Here is a 25,382-nt window from a genome sequence, read left to right on the forward strand (position 1 = left end):
TTCCTATCCCTTTCACTTCCTGGCCTAATAGTCACTTCACCACCTAATATTATAGGAAGCCTGCTGCTAGTACATTACATTATTCTGGGAAGCTTCTTGAGAGAAAGAACTTTTATTCATATCTCTATCCACTGAGATAACAGTAAATCTACGTTGAGACCTTTTTCATTGAAGTAATCATTTGCAAACTGCATGCTTTAGTTAAGGGCCTAACTTTTGTCCTTCCTCCAATACTTTCAATTCCTTATTAGCACAGACGAAGGAGAACCTTGCTCAGAGAGACCATCACACTTAGGTAGGGGTCTCTGGTTATTTTCACATGATACCTGGCACTCAAATGGGCTAATGTTCATGGAACATTAGCAAATAAGTGGCTCATAGTTTTGAGACTTAAAAGGTCTCATTAGGAGTTATTAAACTATTAACTCAAATATTAACTTTTCCAAGTTAAATGAAACTTGAAGTACTAAGATTCTCTAATTGAAACAGAAGCTATTAGCATAGCCATAATAAACTGATTGGCACATCATTAGTGAATATTATCCAGTTCTGAGACTTGACTGAGAGGACAGAGCCACAGAAGCATGTCAATTAAAAGAGGAACACAATGTTCACAGAATAATAAAGTACTAGTGAATTGGTATCTGATACCTATACTTTTGTTGTCAAGGTTAACTAAGCATTGCTTTAAAGTATTATGCTCTGCTTTGATTAGGCTATTCATGTTCAAAAGCAAGTGAAAATCCACTCAAGTTTCAATAACATTTGAAATTTGTACACAGCAGAGACCAAGCTCAATCAACACTAGTCCTTAAGGTACTGGTTACCAAATCAAAGTATTTTTGAACTACCACTTAATTATCCATTATATGTATAAGTGAACATGATACTAAGCATTTGCTAATTATTCTCTGGGATAGACATTACCTAATGCTCAGCCTTAAGATGTAACAACCACATGTGTTTACACTCATTTATGCTTAAAAAAAAAAGTCAGTAAACATATCAGGCAATTATACCAAGGATAGCATCATCAGTACAGCTATCCCTTAGAGTTTGGGGCCCAGCAGTGGCCTAGAGATTTTCCTGAAGAACTATGTTCTTAAGTGGGACACTTTGAGGGGTCCAGGAGGTTCCTTTTACCACGATTGTCTACAGATGGCCTAACAGCAGAGAACATGCTGAGAATTTAATGAACGTTTAGTTTAAATTTGTGATCCTTAACCTTGTTTTATTTTAGAACCTAACCATGTCTTCTTCTCAGACTCCCAGAAACATTCATAGACATAGTATCAAATATGTGCTCCCCATCTCCCTCAAATATATAGTGTTTATTGTATATTTTATATGTTGTCACTGAAAAAGTAGGACTGATTCAGATTGGTTTCATTTAATTGAATGCTGACATCTGGTAAATGGACAAATCTCTTTTAACCTAAAATTCAAAGACATGACAAGGAAAACAGAATTATTGTGAAAAGAAACAGCTACTTTATATTCAATACTATGCAGTCTAAATACATAAAGCCATTAACAAGCAAAAATATGAGTATAAGGCCTTATTGTTATGAAAAATTATATCATTTGACATTTCAAGGGATTTTGGATTATTTATAGGCATCTAGTTTATCAAGATGTGAACCTGATCCTAAATCCTTACTCTTTAACAATAATCGGCAGACATCTATTAAATAACTACTAATGTGCCAAAGACTGTGCTAAGGTGCTATTGGAGATTTAACAGATAAGACAGAGCATCGACTCTAAAGGAGCTTACAAATTAGTAAAGAGACAGACACGGAGATGATACAGAGATATGGAAATTACTCATCTTGGATACAGAGTGCTATGACTAGACTTTAGGCTCCATTTGAGCCTTTCCCTACAAAAATCTCCAATCTTCCAGTTGCTCAGGCCAAAAGACTTACAGTCACAGCCTTGAATCTTCTCTTGCTATTCTGTCTCACATCTGATGTGTCAGAATGTCCTGTTCAGTTATATATTATAAAGGTGACCCATCTGGCTACATGTTGGTCCAGGCTGCTACCATCTCTCACCTGGATTGCTACATGAGCCTCCTAACTGGTCTTCCTGTGTTTACACAGACTCTAGAACAATCCTATTAAAGTCAGACCATGTCTCTTCTTTGTTTAAATCCTTCCAATGGCTTCCTGTGTCTTCTGGAACAAAAGCTAAGTCCTATAAAGCCTCACAGAGGCTGGCCTCCCTTAGCCCTCTGATTCCATCTCTGCTGCTCTGACCACATTGCGCATGTCATACATCCTCCTTACTTTGCACTGGCTGTTCTGCTTGCACTTCCTTGAATCTTTACTCAAGTGTTACCTTCACAACAAGGCCTACCCTGATGCCCCATAAAAGAGTCACGGACGCATACCATTTGTGCCATGTGGTACAGAGAGAAAGCAGGGTTTATGGGGGGAGGGAGCGAGAGACAAGCAAAGAAGTAGGTAGAGGGAACTCAATCCCCTAAATTCCCACTGTCCTACTGCTTAGGTTGGGCATGGATGCTCTGTACACGCCATGGTCAAACTTCTAGTAGCCTGCTCTTCAGATGGATGGGGTATTTATGTGAGTTTATGATAGCAGAAACTCCCTGTTGGCTATGGACCAGATATTTGTGTCCCCCTCCAGACCCCAAAATTCATATGTTGAAACCTAATGCCTCATGCCATGGTATTGGGAAGTGGGGCTTTTGGGATGTGCTTAGGTCATGAGAATGAAGCCTGCATGAATGGGATTAGTGCTCCTAAAAAGGCAATCCCGCAGAGCTTCCTCGCCCCCTTCCACCAAGTGAGGACACAGGTGCCTTCTATAAACCAGAAAGCAGGCTCTTACCAGATACCAAATCTGCCAGCACCTTGACCTTGGACTTCCCAGCCTCCAGAACTAAGCCATAAATTTATGTGGTTTATAAGACATCTGGTCTATGGTCTTTTGTTATAGCAGCCCAAACAGTCTAAGACACTGGTCATACAAATGACCTTGTTAGAAAGGGGAGCTGCAGAAGCCAGTGGCTGGTATTAGCCTGTTCTCCTGTTGAGAAGTGAAAACTGCTGAACTGGCTCTCTATTAAGCTACCAAAAGGAGGAAAAATGAATTTCTACTTTTGTTCCTCATCCTCTGACCACCCCAGTTAAAATCATAAACCATCCCCAGCACTCCTGAGTAGCATTACATTGTTAGATTATCTTTTCCAGAGCACTTCACCAACTTCTAATATACTATATAATTCATTTTTATCTATTATTTGCCTTCCCCATTACCATGTGAGTTCCACAAAGGTGGAGACTTCTTTTTTTTTTCCACTGCTGCGTATCCCCAGCAATTTGAACAGTGACAACCCTGCGGTAGGCTCTCAATAAAGGTCTGTTGAATGAATGAATGTGGGGACCTGTGGGGTTATTGGTGGGAATGTAATAACTAAAGATGAGATGAGGAGAGAAGTTCTTGGAGAACTGCCCTATGAGGAAGAAGGATAAAGAAAAAGAGGGAAAATTAACTGGGGAAGATGGAGCTTTGAATAGAAAGACTGAGCTTTGAATAGGAAAAGATCTGAACGAGCAAGTCAGGTAATCTTGAAGTGTTTATGCTCAATTCTGACGAATTTGAGTGTATTCATAGCAGAGTGGCCAGGATGGTGACAGATTTGGCAACCACGTGTATGACAAGGGACTGATAAATCTGAGTAGCTTATTGAAAAAGAAAGAAATACAGTGGGGAAGGGAAAAAAGCACATCAGATGAAAGGTAATCATGGTAGAGTGTGTATGTAGTATATTTAACTTTGAGTAATTCTGAAGAGATGAGCTAACGATGGTAAATAGCTCTAATAAGTCAAGTTTCTGGATCAATATCAGCATTTAAAAAATTCTGTTCAAAAAATAAATTGGGGGGCTTCCCTGGTGGCACAGTGGTTAAGAATCCATCTGCCAGGGGCTTCCCTGTTGGCGCAGTGGTTGGGAGTCTGCCTGCCAATGCAGGGGACACAGGTTCGAGCCCTGGCCCGGGAGGATCCCACATGCCATGGAGCCACTAGGCCTGTGTGCCACGGCTGCTGGGCCTGAGCTCTGGAGCCCGCAGGCCACGGGTACTGAGCCGGCATGCCATAACTGCTGGAGCCTGCATTGCCTGGAGCCCGTGCTCTGCAGCAGGAGAGGCCGCGACAATGAGAGGCCCGCACATAGCAACAAGGATCCAGCATAGCCAAAATTAAATACATTTATTAAAAAAAAAAAAAAAATCTGCCTACCAGTGCAGGGGACACAGGTTCGAGCCCTGGTCCTGGCAGATCCCACATGCCACAGAGCAACTAAGCTCATGCACCACTCTAGAGCCTGTGAGCCACAACTACTGAAGCCCACATGCCTAGAGCCCATGCTCCACAGCAAGAGAAGCCCTTGCACCGTAATGAAGAGTGGCCCCTGCTCGCTGCAACTAGAGAAAGCCCGTGTGCAGCAATGAAGATCCAACACAGCCAAAAATAAATAAGTAAATTTATAAAATAAATAAGTTGGGTGATTTGTGTGGCCGTAGACATAAAGTCACCTGAGTGTCAAGTAAAGCCTGAGGATGATCTCTAAGGAATGTCACAAAAAAATACTTGCTAAAAAAGCCTCTACCAGTGTTGACATTGCTGCTAAGTCTGAAGTGCCTCAATACGAGTCCCCCTGCATTCCTGTCTATTGTTCAGCTGTTAAGCTAAACTGTATGTAACACCCAAGGGATATGTGCAGTAGAGTGTTCAGTGCAAGCAGATGCTCAAAAATGTTGAATGCATAAAGCAATGAATGAAGGGAAACCCTGGCTAAGTCGGTACTCAACTTTTCATGCTATTAGGACAGACAAGAGTTGCAGAGTTAAGACCGGCTCCCTTATGCAGATCTGGAATTCAGTAGGGGAAGCTGCATATCAGTGGTATATATGAGGAAAAAAAGAGCTCTCAGCATTGTTCCTCAAAGCTAGGAGACTGATCTAAATTTTAGCAAGAAAAAAAGGAATTCCTCTCAATTTATGTTTGTTTTACAGGGAAGAAAGATTGGAAAAACCAAAGCCTTGGATCAGGGCTGCCACATGAGGATACTATAGTCAATTAGGGAACATTACACATATTGAGACCAGCTTTTAATTTAGAAAATAAGGTTTATAGAAAGAACAGTATACAAAATGAGACATTAAAACATAAGGACTGCTTTTTGAGTTCTGAAACATGAAAAAGGACAGCTTTGAGTGAGGTTACTTGAATATGTAGAATTTCGACCTGCAAGCTATCGATTTCTGAAGGGACCCTGGGTACTGGCTACTAATTCTTAAAGCTGTCAGGTTCAGGATAAAAATCCCTTACAGTAGCTACTAAAGCTCCTGAAGCAAGTAAGTAAAAAAGGGAAGCCCAGAATGACCTAATAATGAACATGTTCAGCTGTAGTTGACTAGTTGCCCAAGAAGAGTAAGTTCTGTGGACATGATAGACATCCTGAGAAAAAGAGTACAAAAATGACAGTAATATGTTAGAACCACCTTAGCCCATAGAAAAGCATGCACAGAGTACTTCGCATGTGCCAGACATTGTTCTAAGTACATCACATACACTAACTCTCTCATGGCTCATAATACAAACATTATACATTATGAGACCGTGTTGCAGGATGAAATAAACTAGGGAAACTCATCACCTTCCTATATCATACAAGCAGCACTTCTGGTACATCTGTTTAAGAAGTGAAACCTTTCATGATGCTTCTCACAGGACTGGTGATTCATGAAACACTCAGTTGGAGACATTAATATAAGTGAAAGGGGTTTGAAAAATATAGTGTTCTTTTAATCATTAAATTATTGAATATCAGACAGAATTGCTAGGTTCTTATTCTATATCAAGTATTTTATATAGTGTTTCAAACAATTGGTCATGTAAACCTTTTTGGGAAACTTTCATTGGCTAGAAGTGCTGTCTCTCAGGAAGACAGTGCATTTCACTGCAGGAAAGTTACAAGCCATTGAAAACACTTCATTGTATTAAGGTAATGTTTCCCTTGTAACTCCCCATCCGTTGACTACCCATCTGCCCTAATAATGCAAAATCCTCTTATAACTCCAATAAAAAAAATAAGGATGGAAAAATTTGGAGAAAAATTTAAAATTAGTTGAATGGTGCCTCACCTCCCCAAAGACATGTCCGCCTAGAACCTGTGAATGTGATCTTATTTGGAAAATGGGTCTTTGCCGATGTAAGCCGAGTACCTCAAGATGAAATCATCCAGTATTATGATGAGCTTTAAATGAAATAAGTTTTTATAAAAGAAGAGAAAGGGAGATGACACAAAGAGGAGGAGGTTATACGAAGACAAGGCAGAGATTGGAATGGTGTGTCTGTAAGCCAAGGGACAGCAAAAATTGCCAGCAGCCATCCAGAAACTAGAAGAGAGGCATGGAATGGATTCCCCCTCAAAGCCTCCAGTAGGAGCCAACCCTACCAACACTTTTTTTTTGGGGGGGGGGTATGCGGGCCTCTCACTGTTGTGGCCTCTCCCGTTGCGGAGCACAGGCTCCGGACGCGCAGGCTCAGCGGCCATGGCTCACGGGCCCAGCCGCTTCGCGGCATGTGGGATCTTCCCGGAACGGGGCACGAACCCGTGTCCCCTGCATCGGCAGGCGGATTCTCAACCACTGTGCCAGCAGGGAAGCCCACCAACACTTTGATTTGAGACTTCTGGCCTCCAGAACATAAGAGTAAATTTCTGTTGTTTTAATCCCCTTCATTTATGGTAATTTTTAAGGCAGTTCTAGGAAGCTATTAAAGTGAGATTAAAACAGATATTTAAATTACCAGAATAAAATTAGATTAAATCAAACCCAAATGCCAAATGACCAAGGAAAAAGACGACAAAAGACTGAGGATAAAATTAGAAGATCAGAATAAGAGTAGATGAATATAGATATGTTGAATTACAAGGACAAGAAGGTAAAAAAATAAGTGGATGTTTGAGGAGTGTGTATGAAGGGGTTAATAAATATCCAGTATTACACAGTGATAAAACTAAGAAATAATGGTTAAAGCATTATTGGATGTTTCAAGAATTATCAGGAATAAGCAAGTTATATAATGTTACAGTGAGTTAAATAAATATGAACAATACAAATTCTCCAAGTTTCTAAAACACTGGCTAAAATGAAGCTTAAGCACCTTGTCAGATGGCTAGTAGAATAATGGGACTAGCTGCGTGAAAGGAACGACACCACAGTAGGGAAAAGCAGCCTAGGCCCTGGCTCTGGCTTTTAGTTTTTCCTGAAAGGTCATTCGCATGGTCCCAAAGACCCAGGAAGCCTTTGTCAATTTCTGAAGAATTGCTATAATATTTGTCACCACCTCAAAAGGATCATGCTGTTCTATATTTTGTTTTCAAGCCCACCCATCTCTCCATGCTTTTTCAAATAACAACTACACATAGTGCTTTAATACCTGCTATGTCTCCCACAGACCTTAGGCTCTGACTTCACTCATTTAGCCCTTTCTGAACACGTGTTTCATGAAAGGCACTGTGCAAAGTGCAATTTGAGAATGGGAAGCTAAAGAGCCTGTTTCCTAAGGCTTCAGGAAGCAATATACCAGAAGAAATAATTAAAACTATATAAAAATAATGCTATATTTTATGTAAACTATGAAACAAAGTGTGAGCGATTCATAAAACTCTATCTTCAACCCCAGCCACTCTTCTTAGTGTCAAATGTCTACTGAACCACTGAGTGTGCACAGGCACTGAAAGTCTGTGCACAACGGAATGTATTACCTTCTCCTCTGTACATGTTATGTTTCTTGTTTCTTGATCAGTCCAATGGTTTCACCGTTTGCCAGTCATCCAAGGCAAATAATTGTGTATCATACATGTACCACTTCTACCTCAGTTCCTTTATCCAATCATTTCGACTTCCAGATTATACCAAAATCTGCCCACTGTCCTCCTCTGCCTCTATTCAGCTTTTGTCCAAACCTCCATCATCCCTCCCTTGGACATCTGCAGAAGTTTCCTCACTCATCTCTTTGGTCCATGCCTCCCTTCAAGCCACTCTCACAGAGTAGGCAGTGATCTTTCAAAACAATGTAAATCAGTTCATATCATTTCTGCTTATAAAGCTTCAATACATTCCCAATGTATATATTAGAATCCACACACTATGCTTTAAACGTTTCAACCCCCTTCTAATTCCTTAAACGTGTGAATTTATTTCCTGTTAAATGTCCTTCACACAAGCTGCTTCTTCACTGTGATGTTTCTCTACCACCACTAACCCACACCCTGTCAATCCACATAGATCCTAAATTTAAGTTCCGTCTAGACGCCACTTCTTCAAAATGTCCTTCCCTGACCCTACAGGTTAAATAGGCCCTCTTGTTGTACACTTTCACTTTGCTTCTGCTTCACAAGACTTATCAAAATTTGTGATTATTTATGAAGTTATTTGTTTTATGTTTGTTCCTATCCATCTTATTCACTGTTATATTTAGCATCCAGAACAGGACCCAGCACATAGTAAGTGTTGAATAAATAACTGTTGATTAAAACAATGAAGGAATGAGTAAGTAAATACAGTGAGGTCACAGGTAAGGAAGAGACGGTTCTAATATGACCTACTCCATACTCTACACACCCTAAAATCAGTGCACCAAGCTGCCCCTGCTCCTGGAACAGGTGAAAGCAGAGAATGCTGCCATTTTCTCCCAATTCTGTTAGTTCTCAGGTAAACGGATCATCTCGAAATTTAAAAACTTTTACTTCTGAAATAATTCAGACTTAAAAGTAGCAAGAATAGTACAAAGAATTCTTATATGTTTTTTCACTCAAACTCCTCAAGTGTTAATATTTTACCATGTTTATCATCTCTATATTTTCCTGAACTATTTTAGAATATGTTGCAGACAGTGCCCTTTATCTCTAAATATTTCAGTGTGTCCTTCCTAAAAACAAAGGCATTTTCTTCTCTTATATAATCACAGTACAATTATTAAAAACAAAAATTATTTAATCTAGAAACTTACTCAAAATGTGTTAATTGTTGCCTGTGTGTCCTTTATAGCAAAACAACAACAAAATTTCTGGTCCAGGATTCAACCTAGGATCACATGTTGCATGTAGCTGTCATGTTTCTTTGGTCTCCTCTTCAATCTGAAACAATTCTGCAGTCTTTCATGACATTGACATTTTTGAAGAACATAGGCCAATTATTTTGTAGAATGTCATTGAGTTTGGGTTTCTCTGATATTTCCTCATGATTAGATTCAAATTGTGCACCCTGGGGGGCAGGAATACCACAAAAGTGGTGTTACATCCTTCTCAGAGCATCACATTAGGAGGTGCATGATATCTAGTTGTCCCATTACTGGTAATGTTAACTTTGATCACTTTTAGGTGTTTCTATTTTCCCTCTTTAGTAATTAATAAGGTCTTGTGAGAAGACTCTTTGAGATCATGTAAGTATAGTGATAACCATTTTTTTTTTAAACATTAGCCACCTCCGTGGTCCAACTAATTCTCCATTTACTTGGGAAAATGCTTAAGGTCTATTAATAGGTAATGAAACAGCTAATTGTGCAACTTTTCCAAGTGTAACGGTCTATTACCATTCTACCTTACTTCCTTTTCTCATGCATACAAAGAAACCTAGGATGCTAGTTTTAAAAGAACATAATAAAATATCTAATAATATCTAATCTCATTTGTTATTCATCAGATGAGAAAGCTGAGGCCCGAACAGGCTAAGTGACTTGCCTGGGGTCAGACAGCTACTCAGTAGCAGACCTGAAAATAATTAAGTTCTCACTGTAGAGCAAGAAAGGCAAAAGTCAGTTCAGTGCCCTTCAAATACACAAGCCCTAGGGGTACACCCGCAGCGGTCTAAGGCACGGTTTCTGAGACCGTTTCTGGAAAGTAATGGCATTCTTACACAGATCCACAGAACAGGGCAGAACATCGTCCACGGAGCCACTGCAGTTTCTAGGGAAGCACAGCGGCTCACTGCTGTGCCTGAGGGCTCTTTGTTCTCTTCCTTTCGTCATCTCTCTTGGAAACACTCAAGTCATTGTGGAGGCAAAAATAGTCTCACAGCCCTAGGAAACAGCCTTGCTTACAACGGGCTCCTCACTTACAAATGCTACATTCTCCTTGCCCAATACTCTGGATATCTGTTTAATTCTAACTAGTGTCTTTATATGTTATTTTGCAATTGCATGAGGTAGGCCTGTCATAATCGTACCATATTTTACAAACTTGAGAAGAGTTTTTAATTCTCCCAAGAACATCCAAACCTAGACTAATACAGAAGCAAGCAGCCTCTTCTACGATGCCCTGGGACTTGCTTTTCCAAGGTGACTATATAGCATGTAAGAGAAAAATAATAAATTGCAGGTTTCAGGAGTTAGAACTCCAATCTCAACCTCCACCCAGAACACAGCGTGGTCCTAGGCTTTGGCTTGCCTGCTCTGCTTTCTCCATTACTTGGAAGCAAGGAAGATGCCATGCCCTGTCCCGTATCCCAAGGTACTACTTCTTCATAAAAGTTATTCTGAGATGGTATTCAGCAGCACGCCCAAAGCTATGAACCAGAGGTAAGGACTCTAAAGACATCCTACACAATCTTTCTATACAGAATATGTAGAGTTTCCTCTTTACCACTTCCTGAGAGACACGTGTGTAAAAATTGAAGCAGTGTTTTAATTAAGGGTTAACCTTTAATCAGGACTTGGTATAAAATAAGCGAGGGATATTTTTAAAAAATCATAAAAGCAAAGATGTAAATTGCTATGAGTTAAAGCTAGTAATTCAATAACTAGAAATACAGGAAAATGTTTGCTGTGTTAGAGGAGTGACTAGTAGTAGTAGGAAAGCAGCAGCTGTGGTAGAAGTGGTAGAATCAGCAGCAGCTGACTTTTATGGCGTGTTTACCATGTTACCAGCACTCTGCTAAATGCTTTAATGTATAGCACCTCATTCAATCCTCAAAATCACCATAGTGTTCTCATTTCATATGAAAGTCAGCAACAAGTAAATAAAACACTGGGATAATATACACTTGATCTAAGATTATAGTCCTGCTGAATAATCTTGGAGTGTAGACCATCAAGAAATTATTGCTGTCTGACATACCAGCACATGCCCTCACTTCTTTCTGGTCACTTTAGGAGTGAGATCTTCCCTGATCATCTTATATAAAAATATCAAACTCCTAACCCAGACTTGCCAGAGCTGCCTTATTAAAATATAAGCTCCATAAGGATAGGGACTCTGCTGAACCCCAGTACCTAGAACAGCACCTTTTCTGTGTTAGGTGATTATTATATGCTGAAGGAATGAGTAACTGAATGTAGCTTTTGCATGGATGTTCAAAATCACGTTATTGGCCATGCTTTGAAAAAGAAAAAGAGCCTGTAACGCCATCCCTAGTGGCTAAACAAGTTTGAGCACTGAATACTTGGTCAAACACTAGAAAAAAATTTAAACTAGGCAACGTCATTCGTAGTTGACCAATATTCTCTGAGCGCCCACATGTGCCAAGCACAGGAGTGCCTGAGAGTGACCACACAGTAAAATAGAGGGTTAAGAACCTTCCACTAACTGGTATACCGGCTCTCCCTGACTGCCCTCTCACCTGGACTTTCTAAAACTAAGCGAACAACTCAGACAGGATTTTTAGTGTAACTGACCTCCTGGGCAACGTTATCTCCTGCTATTGGGAAGGCAAAGTAAAAGAACTGAAAATTATACTTTTCATGTAGGGAAAAATGTCATAACCCTGGTAGGCTTTTAAGAAGTTTGTAGAAAAAATTGTTTCTTAAGGGGAAGTGCCATTTTTGAATGAGCAAAACTTATGGCCTATATGAGCATCTAAGATAGCTGGGTAACAGAGGGCTAAAAACACAAAGATAAATTTGAATGTGTTTACAGTTTCAAAAAAAAGTGTGCTCTGACTACTTTCATTGCGCAATCTTGTTCTTTTATCACTGATCCTTGTGAAGAGAACAGCTATTAAGTTATTCAGATTGAAAAAAAAATGTCAGTTGATGTGACAAATTACTCGTACATTTACTTTATGGAAATGTTATGAAATTTTACTGGTGGTGTTAGTGCCCTGAGCGTTGCTTCCCTTTCAGTTTCTGCTTTTAGGGAAAAAAAGTTATATTACATGATGCAAATTCTTTTTTTTTTTTTTTTCAAATACCTCTAGATATTCCTATTTTGCTTAGGTAAACCTTCTGAGGGTAATAAAATTATATTCCTTTCTCTTCTAAAAAAGTTCTATGAAATTAAAATAAGGGGGTGAAATCACACTTTATTCATAGCATATTTTCATCATGGTGTCCTCTTTACATGCTATATCTATTAACAGGAAGATTATATGACTTTAAACTGTGATGAGAAAAAAGTTTTTGACTTGAACTCACACTCCAACTATAACATGCTTTCGGTTTGTGCGCTAATCTTTTGTGATTATTTGTGGCACAGTGATCATTCTGAAAGGAAGTGGCTAATGTTTACTTTTAAATATTGGCATCAGAGGAAACATGCTTTTAGCTATTTCAAAGTTCCGAAAGTAAACATGGAAATGGAATCTATAAGACTTGCAGTACAAGGTTAGATGGGAGAACTGTGCACCAGCCTTGCTTAAATACTAGTAATCAAACAGGATTATGACCATAAACATGTATCAGTTAAAAAGAGTTTGGCTAATATAAAAGTCAGTGAAAAGTACAACACTTACATATTAACATACCCTATATTTCTGATGGATTTAACACACACATTTTTAATTTGGCATGAAGAACTAAATTTAGGCATGTTCATAAACCTGTTGGTCCATCTGATTCTGCTTTGCTCCAGAAAAATTCCTTGTTAAATGCATCAGCGTATTAATTGGTTCTATTCCAAAATCTGGAATGAAGATGTTTAATGTTACCATGCCTTTGATCCTTAAGTGACAGAAAATTGTCTTCTAAATTACAATACTCACAGCTGTTGCCTGCTCTATTACCCCTTTGTCCAGTTGAATGTTCTGGCTCCTTGTATGGAAACTGCAGAGTTGTATCCAAGGTTCTGAATCCTTCTTTAAGAGAGTGATGCTTGTAGTACTCCACAAGTTCCTTTAGGAAAAAAAAAAAATCAAACATGAACTCCTTGACACATAATTATATACAATAGAGGGGTGATCAATTTAATGCTGAATTTTCCATAAGCCTATGTTAGTGTGAGTAAATGATCATCTCTCCCGGCTGCCTGGATGTGCATGACACCTAACTAGTCATTGTCCTTGCTACCCAGGCCATTTATAATGTGAGTTACCCCCTACTGCTGCTGAACATCCTGTTAGTCTTCAGTCAGCTGTAGTAAGTAAAGAGAAACCATACTAAACCTCAGTTTCAGAGCAGTAATTATTGTTCTTATTTATGAAATACTTCCCTCTATTTTTGTTTAGAAAGGCAACAGCTGTTTTATGAATATATAGCAATTTCTAGCTTCCTGCATTTTCTTTCAACATAAGCAGAAAAACAAACTCAATCCTAAATGTACTTTTCCATGGTAAGCCACAGTTGTTAAACCACAAATGCTACTTACTTGACATTGTTTCTGGCTTATGAGGAAGTGTTAGTGCCCTTCTCATAGCTGTCATCTGGTACTTACTAGAAGTCAATAATGCAGTTCTTTCCAATTTTCTCTTATACCTAAGTTGCCCCAAATGTATCCAAGCCTAATATAATAACCACCCACCATTTTTCATACTAAAATTTCGGGAAATTTCTTTCAAGATGTTGGTTTCATAGGTTCTGGACAAATCTGAATCCCTCTACTTTAAACAGAAATTGAAAAATGATTAATTCATAATGGAAAAATGCATACTATCATTAGATGAGTACTATAGACATGTTTCTTAGAAAAACCTGAAATGAAAATAAAAGCATAATCACTTTTAACCTAATTATTCAGTGCTTCTACTACATAACTATTGTTTAAAACAAACAGTATAAAAGCAACTCATTTCTTTAAAAAACCACACTGTCATCGATTCAGTATCTCCATTCAATGGGTATGTTCAAAGTTCCCCAAACAAATAAATCGGGCCAAAAATCACCCGAAAGAAGAGAAAGAGGATCATCAATGATTTATTTATTATTTTTGACCAAACTCGGATGAGTTGTGGAATGCATCATGCGGGGAGTTCCAGGGGGTCACAGAGATTTTGAAGATAAGGTTCCTAGGTGTCCTCACCCTTGAAGGAAAGTGAAGGATTATGGGAGTTCAAAGGCAAGAAAGAGAGTTTCCTTTTCTGAGTCCAGTGGGTAGGATGAGGGACGAATTCATGATGGAGGTGGCTTGGCTTAAATTGAAGAACAGGTAACATTTCAAAAGCCAGGAAGGATGGGAACAGACACAAATATAACAAAGACCATGTTCATAAACTAAAAAGAGCCTGGTTTGGCTAAAGTACTGGATAAGGCAAATGGAGATTCTTCACCTTTCACATCTGGGAATAATAAACCATTTCACAGACTATAGCAAGAATGTATAAAGTGCCTGGTACGTGTGAATAATCATGAGAGTTAACATGATCCCATGTGCCAGGCCTTTTATATAGTTTCTTAAAATCTTGAAACAAGAGATGGGCCTTTTCCCCCTGATGCTCAAGGCTCAGTGAGATTAATTAGCTTCGGGCAAGATTGTATAACTGGTGTCTGGCTCCAAAGTTTGTGCTCTCAACTACATCATATTATTAGCAAATAGTACCTGGCAAATGTAAATATGCAAAAAGTGAAGCAAAGGGAAGGAGCATTTTCTAAGTATCTATGGTATACCAGGAATTTGTTCTCTTAGACTGAAGATGCTATGGTTTTACACTTAAAAAATTTTTGTTCTTCCATCCTTTCTTCCTTGCTTGGGCCCAGATTATGTGTGCCCTTGATGAAGCAAAGGAATGTGGAACCTGACCAACTTAAAAAACAAATGTTAAAATATCAGAAGATTATATCCTCAAAATGACTTCACTGATCAGAATATGGCATTTATATTATGGTGATTTTAGCATGGTTTGCAAAGGCAAGGTCTGGAATTAAATTCTACTTAGAGACCAATATTATAATTTAATTTCTTTAAATGCAAAATTTTGTAAGGTCTCTGGAAGAATGGTACGCTTTATTATCATTTGCATCAGCAACACAATATATATATATATATATATATATATATATATATATATATAAAACAGTTCTCTTAGTCTTCTCATTTAAACTGAATGAAATGTGTTCTTTTCTTTAGCAAAAATGTGAAAATAAACCTGAGAGTAATTATAAGCCAATAACTTTGAACTTCAGTGTAATTTTATTATAAGTAATATGAATTTTATGCATGATATCATGAATTAGTATGAATTAAGGTTTATGTGAAGTTGGCTAGAAACTACAGAATTATCATACTGAAAAGGACTTGGTCATCATTTAATACCTACCCACCTCCAAATTTTATGGAAGAAAAAAATGACTTTTCCAAGACCTAGGGTCATGTGGCTTGGTAAGCTGTAAAACACTTTTTTATCACTTCACTAAGCATGCAAGGTATTTTAGTTCCATTTTTACAGTCTTATGAAGGTAACTCTTCCTACATGTTTCTAACTGGGTAGAATTAAATAGTGCCATGGTGGATCTCTTCCAACTTATGCCTTTCAGTATTTTAGTCTAATCCACCTCTGCTTTAGCAATCATTGACCTTCAAGTACTACAAGGAAATAAGAAGACTCTAAACAAAAGAAATTGCTAAGCTTTCCTTATCTCACACTGACACAGTGGTGTCAACAATTCAGGTCTCTCTGAAAAATAATGAGTGAGAGCCAGTCATTCCAATTACCAAGGAAACAGGCAGTGGAGATGATTTATAAACAGCATTTGGACATGGACTGTCTGGCATACATGAAAATTAGAACAAAATTAATGCCTTGTAATCTGGTTACAGAAATTCATTTAGAATTTGGATTTAATGACTAAGAAAAACAAAGATATTGATTAACCAAGCCATTTAAACCAGAGGGAAAAGTTTAGGTCATAACCACCTGAGGCCAATCTTCTTTTCGAGAAACTGGCTAATTTAAAACAAATTCTGGATTTCATTTTCATTTTACATCCTTTCCAAATTAAAGTTAATTCCAGGCCCTAATGAGTGTCATTAGGTAGATGAATATAACTTTACCAGCCATGATGGGAAGATACTGAACTAAAGAAACAACTCAATGCATAGACTGTTATGTACTTACAATGGGAACTGTGTTATTTGACACCAACACGATAAAATATAACCTCCTTGAGGCTGCATGATGCAGGTTCAGAGAAGCCCCTACATTACCAAGGTGCCTATCAACCCTCTCTCTTCTTCCAGAGGGGCTAGTTACTGAGATAGGAGCCATCCCTTTTGATCAGGTATCCATGTGGAATTTCCCAGTGGAGGGTCAAAGGACAGCACTATTGTGAGGTTCTTGGTACAGAGATTTACTACTTTGAAAGCTGTTTTGAACAGTTGAGTCCTTTTTGAATTCTGCAAAAAACACAGTAACTTCACATAGTGAGGACTCAATATAAATTTGTTCAACAAATGAACAGAAACAAAGAGGAGGAGGTAGGTCCAGACAACTTCAACGGTCTCTTCAGCAATGTTTACAGTGATTTTGTAAGATCTGACAGTATTAATCTAAGGCTGAGATTTTCAGCTCCTTGTCTGTCATATCCTTTTGCTGAAGTTTTTTTTTTTTTCATTGTAGTGTTTTTTGTTTTGTTTTGTTTTGTTTTTTGCGGTACGCGGGCCTCCCACTGCTGTGGGCTCTCCCGTTGTGGAGCACAGGCTCCGGACGCGCAGGCTCAGAGGCCATGGCTCACGGGCCCAGTTGCTCCGCGGCATGTGGGATCTTCCTGGACCAGGGCACGAACCTGTGTCCCCTGCATCGGCAGGCGAACTCTCAACCACTGCGCCACCAGGGAAGCCCTTCATTGTAGTTTTGCAGTTAATTCTTAATCCCCTCCCTTTAACCCTCTGCACTATGTACTTCCTTACAAAAGATCCCCAGATATGGAGGAAAAAACATGCATGTGTCTCTTGCAGTAGCATTTCTGATGTTTTACACATAGCATATAAAGGGAGCTTATTTTAGCTCTGTGACAACTACTTTTAATTCCCTTTCCAGAACATCATTGCAGAAACTTTTACTGCTCTCTGGTCCAAATTATTTGAATTCTGGGTCTTTATTGCTTATACTATAGTAACAGCTTTACATGCAGATAGGAACTTGAGGATCTATGTCCATTAATCCAGGTCATGCAGTATTTACTGGCTTTTCACATCTAACCTTAGAGGATGAGGAACTTTCTTGAGCTGAATCCAGGTGACAAAGACTATTAGTCTTTGTCATTAGTGACTAATAGTCACTCCAGTGACTATTCCTTTCATCCTCTTCGCTTATCTCCTGTGATGGAAGTCCCTTTTGTTGCTTTCAAAGTCATCAAGGCTGGTAGTCAGCTTTGGTCCTACAGCATTTTTTTTTTTTTAAGTCTCATATTAACTATAATACCACAGAGCAGCCTCATTACCAACCACCCTAATTTCTTCAGGTGAGAGTCAAGCTGGTGTGTCTTGCAGCGATGTGGAGACTCCCTGTTCACACTTTTATCATGTCTCAGCTGGGGCTGTTACTCATTGTGCATCCACTTGCCGCCTCCCTGCTAGGTTTTCCTTTAAGGAAGAACCTCCTCAGGTCCAGTTTTCTCTGTGTACAGCCTGCTTGTTCCAGAAGAACGTAACTCACTGCCAGCAGGGAGGATACCTGGATCTTGGTTGCCAACTTGACAGGGTTTACATTTTCCAGGACACAGTTGCTACCCATCCTTAGCTTTTGAATTGGGAATGTGATATTTATGTCCAGAGAGGTTTTCTTACTTTTCTTTCAAATCAAGATGCTTCAATTTCTTTAAAACGCTGATTCCTGTCTTGAAGCAGTTCTAAATTTTTAGATAAGGCTTTCAAGCTGGCTTATTTTGTAAGGCTCTCTTACACTCAGTTTTAACTTTAATGTTAACATCTACAAAGTGCTTTGAGATGTTTTCTGGAACGATGCAGTGTGTATCATTTGACTGATGGTTCAATCAATGAGTGGTCCTTCCCAATGTTACTCAAAGTACTTAGCAGAGTGCTACAAATGCATCTTACGTCCTATCTCCAAATTCTTCATTATCTCAAGAAACTCTTGCAAACTTGAGAAACTGACTTGAGATCATTTTTCATGAAATAAGAACTTTCTTTACTGTCAGCAATGCACATGTAATGATGTACTGATAATATGTATTGTTGATATGACACATACATGCTATTCTTATATGCTAAGTTACACTTTAAAAAATCATCAGAATTAATAATCTTTATTTATTTGAAACAACTTGGTAACAACATACTGTTCAATTTAAATGTAAAATTCCTATGAAATATCACTGTCATGTGGTAAAAATGCCACCTTGTTAATGTTTAATTGTCCAAGGTAATGAAGGAGAACTGTAGTACAGATCACCTAAAATAGCAGAAAATACAAAAAGGTTTTCCATTTGACAGTGTATTTTGCATGAAATGAACCTAAATGTGAGTGGTATTTTACCAATTACAACTTTTTAATGTTATAATTTAAAATATCTTCCTCTGCCTGAAATGAAGAGATAGAGGCAGAGGAAGAAAGAGAAGCATGTTAAAACTTTGCTGTGTGTCATTCACAAGGTAAAACACAAGTAACTGAAAGTTGATTGTTTTGAATGTGTCTATGGCTCTTAAGAATCTTCTAGTGTGGACTCTGAAGTATTATCTAAAACTTGTAAACTTAGTTTACAATGAAAAATATGTCTAGAGCAATATAAAACTTAACTAGAATTCTTAAAATTAAAATTTTCAGGATTCTGCTGCAAAATTATGGTATGATTCTCTTTAAACAATGTTTTGGTGAGCAAAAACTCCAAGAAACTAGAATTAAACTGACCTTTCTAATAAGAGAAAAATAAGGACCACAGATTGAAAAGAACTAATCAATGCTTACCATTAAGCTTTTAAACTTTCTATTTTCTGCAATGTGAAAAAAGCCATCTCTTGTTAAAATCTTGATGTGCTTTGCTTCATTATTGTACCTGTGGGCAATGGATAACTTATGAATATAAATGTGTTTTTAATCAGTAGAAATCAATAATTACCAGAGGGCATGCCCCAATAACATTATAGGAATTAATTCTGAAGACAAAATATATACCTATGCCAATACACTGCTGACAGCTAATAAACAAAATATATTCACTAGATTGGTTGAAGATACAACCAATATTTGAAGTGAGACGGGGGGGTTGGGTTAGACTTGATCAATCACTATGCCCAATTTATTTATAAGATCAATTTGGGAATATGGAAAAACAAAATAAAACAAAGTCTAGTAATTTATAATTCTTAGGATTTACTAGAAACATACACACATCAAGTACAATGTTATGAAAGAAATCTAGTATGCCAATTAGCAGCCTATAACACTTAATACCATTTTTTCTAACAGATATTTTCAAGTATTAATGAACTGTCTGGAGAGATGATACATTATTTCTGCTGCAATTAGAACCTTGGTTTTCAGCTTCAGTGTTATATATGTCAGATCTATGCAATTATGAAAACAGGAAAGCTATTTCTGTAAAAGTACTTGTCCCACTTACTTAATGCTAATTGCATATTCTCCTGACTCTTTGGTCCTGTGCCTCACAAGGTAAGTACTATTTACCCTGTTAATAAGTTCAGTCTCTGCCTGCAATCTTTCCATTGCCCCAGCATACCTGTAAGAGACAAAGATGCAGAAAATTTGGGTAATGTACCTGGAAGAGAACAGAGGCTAAAAATATGTAGCTGTTAGGATTTTAACTTAGTAGCAGATCTGAACTGTTTTTACTTCTGTAGTAATTATAGTACTTCAAAAAAATAATGCAGAAAAAAGTCCTTTAGATAGTCCAAACACAAATGCACTACAAAGATTACAACAGTGAAGTGAATACTGCCTAACATACACTAAATATTTATCAAATAAATAAATGGGACAAAGAAAAGAATTAATAGGTATCGGGTTAGAGAAAGTTGTGGGGAATTTAGGGACAAGAAAGAAAAAGACTTGTAGGGAAGGGGTTGCCCTGCCTAAGACACACACAGATATACATACACGTATATACACATACACGCACTCCTCCAAAATTTCACCTTTTCTAGGTAAAACAGTATGAAACAAAATTTCCTTTGAGTATTGTTGTAAGAAAATTCAGAAACAATTTAAATTTTTTTAAATAATTATTTTTTGGATATAAGATTAATTTTTATAGTCCACAATTTTGATAACCAATTTTCTTAAGAAACTGGTAGTAATGAATAAAATTTTTAAAAGGTGGATATTTTCAAAACCAAAATTCAATTCTTCCTAAACTATACTGGTCTTAAGCATACCCAGATCTCATAACAATAATAATAAAAGGCCCAATGTCAATGTTAAAATATTCTTTAATGACCCTTCACATCAAATACAGGTTTAGCATTTATTGACAAAATATATCAGAGATTATGGGTAATAAAAGTTAAAGGAAAAACTTTTATGTTGAGATCAGCTATCTTTTAAATCAATATTCTAGAAAGTTTTCTGATTCACATATATACTCATGTAACCCAGTGTAAATACCCACATCTAATCTATGCTAAATATTGGGTTGGCCAAAACGTTTGTTCGGTTAGTGAATACGTTCAATAAAATTCTTTGTGAAAATGAAAAATGTTTTATTTTTATTTAAAATCGAACGAACTTTTTGGCCAATCCAATATTTAAGATACACATGGTAGGCATTTGACAAGTTTGTAAAGGAAGGAGGACATGTGAGGTTTCCACCAAGTACAGAAGAAAAGCTAAGGGCATTTTATGTAGATGGTACCTTGGGTTAAAGTTAGGATAACCACTGACTCATTACTACCTAGTATAATCTGACTCACATCTTCCTCTTCAATCTTATCTCTAACAAACCCCTTCTTTACTAGTCTCCAGGCTTCTTTCAGGTTCAAGAATTCTTAGAGTTTTGCATAGACTATATGCCTGTGTTGGAAAACTCTCACCCTCTGTCAACCCACATTCCTTCTCATCCTTCAGGTTTAGAGAGTCTTTTCTGACCATTCCAGCTAAAGAACACTGTCCTGTATCTGGCACTCTCCACTCCATTATTCTCATTAGAGTATCCCTAATTTCCTTCATGGCATTTACGGCAATTAGCATATAGCATAAGCATTTTTATCAGAGTAACACATGAACATAATTTTTAAAAGTCAATTCGTACTATAAAACTATAATGAAAAAGCAGCACTAGCCCATCTTATCAGATTCTACCCCAAGTTCCATTTCAAGTATTGCACCTATTTTTCCTTGTTATTTTTTAATATCTACTTGAATATTTCTAAATAACATGATTAAACTACAATTTATCAATTTTATTTTTAATTTTAATTTTATTGGAGTATAGTTGATTTACAATATTGTGTTAGTTTTAGGTGTACAAGCAAAATGATTCAGTTAAACATATACATATATTCTTTTTTGGATTCTTTTCTCTCATAGGTTATCACAGAATATGGAGTAGAGTTCCCTGTCCTATACAGTATGTCCTTGTTGGTTATCTACCTTATATATAGTAGTGTGTGCATGTTCATCCCAAGTTCCTGAATTATCCCTCCCCACAACGTTTCCCCTTTGGTAACCATAAGTTAGTTTTCAATATCCGAAAGTCCGTTTCTGTTTTGCAAATATGTTCATTTGTATCATTTTTAAAAATTAGATTCCACATACAAGCGATATCATATGATATTTGTCTTTATCTGACTTACTTCACTTAGTATGACAATCTCTAGGTCCATGCATGTTGCTGCAAATGGCATTATTTCATTGTTTTTATGGCTGAGTAATATTTTCCATTGTCTGTATGTACCACATCTTCTTTACCCATTCCTCTGTCCCTAGACATTTAGGTTGCCACCATGTCTTGGCTATTGTAGATAGTGCTGCAATGAACATTAGGGAAGCATATATCCTTTCAAACCATGTTTTCTCCGGATATGTGCCCAGGAATGGGATTGTTGGATCATATGGTAGTTCTAGTTTTAGTTTTTTAAGGAACCTCCATACTGTTTTCCACAGTGGTAGTGCCAATTTACATTCCACCAATAGTGTAGGAGGGTTCCCATTTCTCCACACCCCCTCCAGCATTTATTGTTTGTGGACTTTTTGATGATGGCCATTCTGACCAGTGTGAGTTGATACCTCATTGGAGTTTCGATTAGCATTCCTCTGATAATTAGTGATGTTGAGCATCTTTTCATATGCCTTTTGGCCAACTGTAAGTCTTCTTTGGAGAAATGTTTATTTAGGTCTTCTGCCCATTTTTCGTTTGGGATTTTTTTAAAAAATTTTTTGACATAGAGCTGCTTGAGCTGTTTGTATATTTTAGAGATTAATCCCTTGTCGGTCACTTTGTTTGCAAATGTTTTCACCCATTCTGTGGGTTGTCTTTTTTATTTTTTTTAATGGTTTCCTTTCCTGTGCAGAAGCTTTTAAGTTTAATTAGGTACCATTTAGTTTTGCTTTTATTTTCATTACTCTAGGAGGTGAATCCAAAAAGATAGTGCTGAGATTTATGTCAGAGTGTTCTGCCTATGTTTTCCTCTAAGAGTTTTATAATGTCTGGCCTTACATTTAGGTCATTGATCCATTTTGAGTTTATTTTTGTGTATGGTGTTAGAGAATGTTCTAATTTCATTCTTTTACATGTAGCTGTCCAGTTTTCCCAGCATCACTTACTGAAGAGACTGTCTTATCTCCATTGTATGTTCTTCCCTTCTTTGTCATAGATTAACAAAATTTTTTTTTCTAAATTTTTTGGTTGCGCTGTGCAGCATGTGGGATCTTAATTCCCCAACCAGGGATCAAACCTGTGCCCCTTGCAGTGAAAGTGTGGAGTCTTACCCACTGGACTGCCAGGGAAGTTCCTCCTTTGTCATAGATTAACTGACCATAGGTCTGTGGGTTTATTTCTGGGCTTTCAATCCTGTTCCATTGATAAATATTTCTGTTTATGTGCCAGTACCATACTGTTTTGATGACTGTAGATTTGTAGTATACTCTGAAGTCGGGGAGTCTGATTCCTCCAGCTCCATTTTTCTTTCTCAGGATTGCTTTGGCTATTTGTGGCCTTTTGCGTTCCCACACAAATTGTAAAATTTTTTTGTTCTAATTCTGTGAAAAATGCCATTGGTAATTTGATAGAGATTGCATTGAATCTGCAGATTGCCTTGGGTAGTACAGTCATTTTGACAATATTGATTCTTCCCATCCAAGAACATGGTATATGTTTCCATCTGTTTGTGTCATCTATGATTTTTTTCATCAGCATCATAGTTTTTGAAGTACAGGTCTTTTGCCTCCTTAGGTAGGTTTATTCCTGGTATTTTATTCTTTTTCATGTGATGGTAAGTGGGATTGTTTCTTTAATTTCTCTTTCTGATCTTTCATTGTTAGTATATAGAAATGCAAGAGATTTCTGTGTATTAATTTTGTATCCTGAAACTTTTTTTTCAAACCATGTTTTTCTCTGGATCTACTCCCAGGAGTGGGATTGTTGGATCATATGGTAGCTCTATTTTTAGTTTTTTAAGGAACATCCATACTGTTCTCTATAGTGGCTGTACCAATTTATATTCCCACCAAAAGGGTTCCTTTTTCTCCACACCCTCTCCAGCATTTACTGTTTGTAGACTTTTCGACGTTGGCCATAATGACTTGTGTGAGGTGATATATTGTTGTAGTTTTGATTTGCATTTCTCTAATAATTAGTGATGTTGAGCATCTTTTCATGTACCTCTTGGCCATCTTTATCTCTTCTTTGAAGAAATGTCTATTTAGGTCCCACTTTCTGGAGAGCTTTTATCATAAATGGGTGTTGAATTTTGTCAAAAGCTTTTCCTGCATCTATTGAGACGATCATATGGTTTTTATTCTTTAATTTGTTGATGTGGTGCATCACACTGATTGATTTGCAGATACTGAACATACCTTGCATCCCTGGGATAAATCTCACTTGATTACAGTGTATAATTGCATTTAATATATTGTTGGTTTCAGATTGCTAGTATTTTGTTGAGGATTTTTGTGTCAATGTTCATCAGTGATATTGGCCTGTAATTTTCTTTTTTTGTGGTATCTTTGTCTGATTTTGGTATTGGGGTGATGCTGGCCTCATAGAATGTGTTTGGGAGTGTTCCAACCTCTGTGAATTTTTGGAAGAGTGTGAGAAGTATAGGTGTTAACTCTTCTCTAAATGTTTGATAGAATTTGCCTGTGCAGCAATCTGGTTCTGGACTTTTGTTTGCTGGGAGTCTTTTAATCAGTTTCAATTTCAGTACTTGTGATTGGTCTGTTCATATTCTCTATTTCTTCCTGGTTCAGTCTTCGGAGATTGTACCTTTCTGAGAATTTGTCCATTTCTTCTAGGTTGTCCATGTTATTGGCATATAGTTGCTTGTAGTACTGTCTTATGACCCTTTGTATTTCTGTGGTGTCAGTTGTAACTTCTTTTTCATTTCTAATTGTATTGATTTGAGCCCTCTCCCTCTTTTTCTTGATGAGTCTGGCTAAAGTTTTGTCAATTTTGTTTAACTTTTCAAAGAACCAGCTTACAGTTTCATTGATCTTTTCTATTTTCTTCATCTCTATTTCATTTCTGCTCTGATCTTTATGATTTCTTTCATTCTACTAACTTGGGTTTTGTTTGTTCTTCTCTCTCTAGTTGCTCTAGGTGTAAGCTTAGGGTGTTTATTTGAGATTTTTCTTGTTTCCTGAGGTAAGAGTGTATTGCTATAAAATTCCCTCTTAGAACTGCTTTTGCTGTGTCCCATAGGTTTTGGATCATCATGCTTTCACTTCCATCTGTCTCTAGGTATCTTTTGTTTTCCTCTTTGATTTCTTCAGTGATCCATTGGTTGTTTAGTAGCATATTGTTTAGCTTCCACGTGTTTGTGTTTTTTTTACAGTTTTTTTCCTTGTAGTTGATTTCTAATCTCATAGCGTTGTGGTTGGAAAAGATGCTTGATGTGATTTCAATTTTCTTAAATTTACTGAGGCTCGCTTTGTGGCCAAGCAGGTGATCAATCCTGGAGAATGTTCCATGTGCACTTGAGAAGAATCTGTATTCTGCTGCTTTTGGATGGAATGCTCTGTAAATATCAATTAAGTCCACCTGGTCTAGTATGTCATTTAATGCCT

At 37.4% G+C, this 25,382-nt stretch overlaps 1 protein-coding gene across 2 annotated transcripts in view; it reads right to left on the minus strand.

Moving 5' to 3' along the window:
* The window catches only part of VAV3 (vav guanine nucleotide exchange factor 3), a 412,985-nt gene that overhangs the window by 9,160 nt on the left and 378,443 nt on the right, over window positions 1–25,382 (minus strand). For both annotated transcript variants that reach the window (XM_067041064.1, XM_067041068.1), the window contains 3 exons: window positions 19,765–19,881; window positions 19,110–19,197; window positions 13,017–13,146 (listed from right to left, as the gene is read on the minus strand). In XM_067041064.1, the coding sequence (XP_066897165.1) occupies window positions 13,017–13,146; window positions 19,110–19,197; window positions 19,765–19,881 (335 nt within the window). The remainder of the gene's footprint in view (window positions 1–13,016; window positions 13,147–19,109; window positions 19,198–19,764; window positions 19,882–25,382) is intronic.

The sequence above is a fragment of the Kogia breviceps genome, chromosome 1, assembly GCF_026419965.1.
Source record: "Kogia breviceps isolate mKogBre1 chromosome 1, mKogBre1 haplotype 1, whole genome shotgun sequence".
In the NCBI taxonomy this organism is placed as follows: domain Eukaryota; kingdom Metazoa; phylum Chordata; class Mammalia; order Artiodactyla; family Physeteridae; genus Kogia; species Kogia breviceps.